Consider the following 6186-nt stretch of genomic DNA (forward strand, 5'->3'; position numbering starts at 1 on the left):
TTCTCTTCTGTGCCCTTCACTTTAAAAAGCACATTGAAGTGCTGGAGTGTGGCCAGCAAACGGCAAGAAGGCTCTTGAAAGGTCTAGAAAACATGTCTTATGAGGAGCAGCTGAGGGACCTGGGGTTGTTTATTCTAAAGAAGAAGAGGCTGAGGGGGCCTTTATCCCTCTCCACAACTCCCTGAAAGAAGTTTTTTGGGGCTGGTCTCTTCTGCCATGCCTGTGGTGACTGGACTACAGGGAATGGCCTTGAACTGAAAGAGGGGACGTTTAGGTTAGACATTAGAAAAATATTTTTTCACTGTTAGGGTGATCAGGCGTTGAAATATTTCCCAGGGAAGTGGTGGAGTCACCATCTCTGCAGGTATTCAAGAGGCGTCTGGATCTAGCGCTGGGTGATTTAGTGGCGATGGGTTACAGTAGTAGTGTCGGGTGAATGACCTTAAAAGTCTCTTCCAGCCTTGATGGCTCTATGACATCTTGGGACATCGTGGGCAGGCAGCTCCACAGCCCCACGCGAGGAGAACGCGCTCCGACCGCCACCACACGAATGGGGGAAGGGGAAGGGGAAAGGCGGGACCCTCTCGCCCCGCCGGCCTCCGCCCGGGAGGGGGCGCCAGCGCGCAGGCGCAGCCCCGCCCCGCAGGGAGGTGCCGCTGGCCGCGAGCGGTGAGTAGCGAGGGGGGAGGGGAGGCGCGCGCGGCGTTAGTGCCCCCCCCCGCCCGCCGCCCCGTTCCGTGAGGCGGTGATCCCGCGGGTGCCGGGAGTTCCAGCTGGGCTTTTCCAAATTAGGGTCAAACTGTCCCTTTCGTCCCGGTGGCGGCCTCAGGAGCTCCTCGCCGCTTGGGATGGGATTGTGTGACTGCCCTTGCGCTGTCCTTCCCAGGGGATCCCCGGCACCGTTGTCTCCTCTGCCCCTCAGTAATCTGCCTAGGGCGTGTTTTTCCACCTTTGCTCAGGTGGTCATAGAATGGTTTGGGTTGGAAAGGACCTTAGAAATCATGTTCCAACGCCCCTGCCAGGGGCAGGGACACCTTCCACAAGATCGGGTTGCTCAGGGCCCCATCCAGCCTGGCCTTGAACACTTCCAGTGATGGGGCATCCCCAGGTTTTCTGGGCAACCTGTTCCAGTGCCTCATCACCCCCAGAATAAGGAATTTCTTGCATATCTTAAGGAGCTTAATTTTCCCCTTTTTCAGTTTGAACCCAAGACATTTGTGATGTGCCCACTGTGTGCAAAATTGAGTCCTGAATGCTGGGGTGGGTGGCTAAAGTGGCTGCACTACAGTAGTGCTTGGGCTGTCCTGCCATGTAGAATAGTTTTTAAAAAATAAAATTTTTCCTGGTGTTGTCTTTTTAGCCGGTGATCTGGAGACTGATCCTACTTGGTCCACAGGTAGCTAAAGCATTGGCCAAAGGCAAGTGAAAAACCCCAAGCCCATTATCAAGAGATTCAGAATTGCTATATGAAAATGAACTTCCAAAAGTTGATTTTAGGATGCACAAAATTACCAGGATTGAAAATTGGTGTGCTTAAGCTACCTCCAGGTCACACTGGAGGTGATCAGTAATATTTACACTAGCTAGAATTCATGCTGTTAGAAGACAAACTGAGTGTGAATTTGCATTCAGTGAGTGTGAAAAATTCAGTGAAAAAAATCTTCCAGTGTTTTTACAGATATTACACCTGTTTTTCATTCTACTTCTAGGAACTATTCAACATTAAATAAAATGTCTTCCACCAAACCTTCAAATGAAAATGAAACACTCAAAGAGAGAAAACCAGGACTGAGGAGTGTTCAGACAACTATGCTTTTCAGGGCTGTGAACCCCGAGCTTTTCATTAAACCTGTAAGACAGTCGTTCTGAAACTAAATCTGCTTGAGGAGATACAGTTGCTTTAAAGTAATTGTTACAATTCTCTGTGCATTATGTAAACATCTTTTGTTATGCAAACCACTCAGAAATGTAACTAAAAAGATTTTTACTTTTTTCCACTCTTGATTGTTGAGAGCACAAAATGTTACATTGTTTATTGCAGCTTTTGTTTTTGCTTTTATATTGTCTGATTCTTTTGTACCTGGGCAAGCTGCTTTCAGAAAGACTTTGTAAACGTATATTACCCATGTAATTTGACAGGTTAAGTAATACTATTATTTATTATTAAGTAATCAAAACAACAGGGGTGGTTTTTAATATTTAAAAGGGAACAAATCATACAATGCAAACTTTCTTGGTATGAAATGAGGTGATTTTTGGTAGCTTCTCAGTATTTTGGATTTTCCTTTTTCTTTTATAATTAAATTGATGATACTCGGGTTATATTTGCATTTGCAGAACCCAGCAATGAGTGAAATGTTGTGCATATAATAAGTATAGATTTAGTACAATAAAAATAGATTTTGTGATAAGAATACAAAATGTGGTTTAGAGGATTGTAATCAAGCAGGACCAGAGTGCATTGTCCCAGTAGTATATCCAGTTGAATTCTGTTAAAAATTTGTAGTAGAGATCTTCAGTAATTGGTTTTGTCTGGTTTGTTCATGCTCAATCAGCATTTCCAGACAAAATACAGAGTACTGGGCAATGTGCTGTGCTGTCTCTAGAAAGAATCTTCTTTTTCAAAAGGAAGTCCTTTTGCTGTCAGAAAATTCAGTCTACAAGAAGGCAGTGATGATTTTTTTGCAATGTCACAATAGTTTGCTGTTCAGTTTCTAAGCTGAGATAGAAGAATGCAATGTTTGAATTTAATGAAAAATGTTTTGACTAAAAACATTTACCGTATTTTTTTTTTTTTGTCAGAACAAACCTGTGATGGCATTTGGACTGATAGCAATTAGCCTCTGTGTGGCCTATCTTGGTTATTTGCATGCAACTGCAGAGAATAAAAAGGACCTCTACGAAGCAGTCGACAGTGAGGGGTCCAGATATATGAGGAGGAAAACTTCCAAGTGGGACTGAGAATGTAAGAAAGAAAATGAGTAAATCACTCACAGAATTTTTCAAGGCAACTACTGTTTTTTTTCCCTTTCCCTTGAACTAATGGACAAATGTCTCTCCTGCATTTTAATCCAATTCAGGTTCCTTTATAAAATGCTCTGCCTGTACAAATAAACTTCAGTAAAGATACATGTGAAAATAAAATAAAAATAAAAGAATTGTTCTTTGTGATCTCCAGAGAGATCACTGTTGGAAGATATGAAGTCACTTCAGACCTGCAGTCAGTACTGGTAAATGCCTTAGAAACTGACATGATAGTTCAGCTTTCTCTTTGCTCTGATTAAATGAAGACAGAGGTTTATCCTTTTTTTTTTTTTTTAAACAGAATGAATAATGTGTTGTCTGTGAAAAGAAAAGTAGATATCTTGATCTGTGGATAACAGTGGTGCAAGTAAACTAATTTTAAGGCAAGGAAGATCTCATAAAGCAATTGGTGAAGGGTTTTATTTCATAAAGGAAACTGTAAAATACTAGCCAAAATAATCCTTGGATGCTTAATATACTCTTCCTTACAAATAAAAGGTAAATCAGTAGCCAAATAGAGGAGAAAAAGTGAAACAAGTGCGTCTGTTAAGAGAAAGGTAGGAAGAATTCAGCCATTATATTTCTTGTTTGGCATCATATAACAGGTCAGTAAGTGTGCTGTCATCGGCCTTCCAGTTGATAGCTTTAGCTCCAGGTTGGCTGGAGTTTTTGTAATATTCTTGACTAATCAGCAGGACTAGTTTTATTTCAACTGCATTCAAAAATTAAACTTCTCTATATTGCAAAGTACGTTGCATTACATGACATTAATTTATTGCAGGTTACTGAACTCCAGATAAGGAATGGGAAGTCTAAAATCCCCAGGTACTGCTGTGAGTGTGGCTGGAGGGTGGGCAGGCATTGTGGCATTTCCCTAGCAGATGTGGTGGTCCCTTGTGAGCCTTTGAGCAAACTGTACAGGCAGGTGTCTTCCTGTTCCAGCACTGAGTCCTTCTCTCAGGAGCTTGCCAGCTGTTTCTGGGTGCCTGACATCCTAGACGGTGTCCCATTAACCATGCTCCAGAACATGTGGTGGGAGGGCACATATCAGGCTGTGATCTGTTTCTACCATATAGCCTTATTGTTGTTAGGTTGCAGTTTTCTGTTCAGTTTCTTGTATTTACAGACCCAACAAGGGCACTCAGGAAGCTGAGAGGCTTCTTTGTCAACCCTCTTCTGACCAAGGTGGCTTGTGTCAGGCCAGAGAAGGAACATGCAGGAACTCCTGCTTTGCCTCTCTGGGAGTTGCTTTGGGTTTTATCAGAAGATTTAGGTACTGAAGATAAAAAAGGTGACTGACTGACTTGAGAGACAGCAGTTGCACTGTGGGATTTCTCTGTATCTCCCTCTAAATCCCTTAATTTTGAATCTGTGAGTTTACTCCTGTTCTTGTTTTATAGTTAACTATCTTAAATTCAGCAGGGCTTTGATTAAGCTGCCTCCTTTCTGAGAAAGAAAGTGAGCTCTACCTATAAAAAAGCCTTTTTCTAAAAAAGGGGGCATTTTTGCAACTTTTAAAAGCAGATTCCCCTCTGTGATCCTGCTGCCCTACAACAGCAAGGTTCCTGAGCAAATGTAAGGTGAGGTGAGGAAACCACTTGCCTTTTGATTGGTGAAGGAATTTCTGGGTGAAATTATCAAATATTCAGAACTCTCACATGCTGTGCATATCCTGCAGAATATAGTTGGTTTGGTCTTTGTGAAGGATCTTTAGAATAAATCTGTTCTTTTAAAAATAGTCACACAGGATTTTAGCTCTTTTCAGTTCATTAAAATGCTCAGGTCTCATACATTTGCATGAATTTAACTAAATTATGCCCAAATCAGAGCTACGAGTAAGTATTTTACCTGTTTTTCTGCAGGTTTTTAGAATACATGCTTTGATCCTCTGCAGATGTCTGCAGATTAATTGAAAGCCCACTCTCTTATTCTCACATGTTTGGGAATAATGCGGGATTTGTATTCTCAAGATTTTCAGTTATGTTTTGTGAAGTGTATATGGATCTGGCAGTTACTGAGGAAAAAAAAATGTGGGAGGCATAAAAGATAATAGTAGACTGACCTGGACAGGGTGTAGGCATGTGCATGCCAGAGACACTTCTTACAAAAGCTGTCTGAGATGGGGCCCCTTGAATGCTGGCTGGACTCAAGTCCTGTTAACAAGTTACTTTGGAACTTGGAGGATGAAGAAAGAATGGGTATTTAAATTTGTCCTATTATTTCTCTGGCAGCTGCTGTACAGATAACTTAATGATACACAATTTATATAGAAAAAAGAGATAAAGCAGTGCAAATACAGAGAGGTATGTGGTAGGTTAATGAATGTTACAGTATCAACACAGGCATTTGCTGCTTTAAGTACCTGATTTTTATCATAAGAACAATGTGTGTATAGGGATTAAAGGGGAGGAAAAAAACCCACCCAAGCAAAACTGCTTTGATACCAAAATTTGTTTGCTCAGCTCTGAAAGCATGACACCCCTTATATGTCTTGGAGGACAAACACATAGCACCAGTATAGTTTTTTTTGTTCCATGTTTCTCAATTTCAGTCTTCAGTATTGTGATAATTATCTATAATGGATGATAACTGGCTTGACAAAAACTGTGAGTCAAAATTATTTCCTGGGCAGAGGCTCTTTGAGATTTTTGCCAGTTCCTTACTGTCTGTGCTGACTTTCACATCTTTTACCAAGAACAGCAACAAAATGCTGTGATTAAAATATCCAAAACTGTAGCTTTTGTACTGTTCCTAAGATCTCCTTAGACTACGTGGTGTGAATGGGAGTTGCTGGCATTCAACAAGAAAAAGCAATTAAACTATTAAAAGGCCAAAGCCTACTGTGATGCTGCTTAACTATTACCAGGGAAAGCTAGTTCTTTGTGGGTGAAACCAGCCCTTCCCCAGTAACAGCTGCTACACTGGAAGCTGCATTCAGGCTGGAAAGGGTCACTTCATGAAACCCTCCCTTATCATCTGTCTCCTGGATGTTACCGAATTATCAACGTGTTTGAATCCTAATTGGAAAGAATATGTTTCGGCTAACTTGGTAAAAAGTAATTGCCAATGATTTTTCTCCTTTCACCAGCTTGAGTATTTTCTGTAGAAACAGTAAGAGTTTTTTTTTTGTTTTGCCTGTAAGATCTGTCAGGAATAGAGTTC

At 41.4% G+C, this 6186-nt stretch overlaps 1 protein-coding gene across 3 annotated transcripts; it reads left to right on the forward strand.

Moving 5' to 3' along the window:
• The first annotated feature begins 628 nt into the window (after positions 1 to 628).
• Positions 629 to 5846, forward strand: SMIM8 (small integral membrane protein 8). Of its 3 annotated transcripts, XM_058836671.1 has the most exons (4): positions 642 to 669; positions 1361 to 1396; positions 1710 to 1851; positions 2803 to 5846. In XM_058836671.1, exons 3-4 carry the CDS (start codon positions 1732 to 1734, stop codon positions 2959 to 2961), a joined length of 279 nt encoding a protein of 92 aa, XP_058692654.1. In that variant the 5' UTR covers positions 642 to 669; positions 1361 to 1396; positions 1710 to 1731; the 3' UTR covers positions 2962 to 5846. The 3 variants fall into 3 exon arrangements, with proteins under 3 accessions (XP_058692655.1, XP_058692654.1, XP_058692653.1); XM_058836672.1 differs by lacking the exon at positions 1361 to 1396 and having other exon boundaries at positions 629 to 669; XM_058836670.1 differs by lacking the exon at positions 642 to 669 and having other exon boundaries at positions 1361 to 1418.
• The last annotated feature ends 340 nt before the right edge of the window (positions 5847 to 6186 follow it).

Source organism: Poecile atricapillus, chromosome 3, assembly GCF_030490865.1.
Source record: "Poecile atricapillus isolate bPoeAtr1 chromosome 3, bPoeAtr1.hap1, whole genome shotgun sequence".
Taxonomy (NCBI): Eukaryota; Metazoa; Chordata; class Aves; order Passeriformes; family Paridae; genus Poecile; species Poecile atricapillus.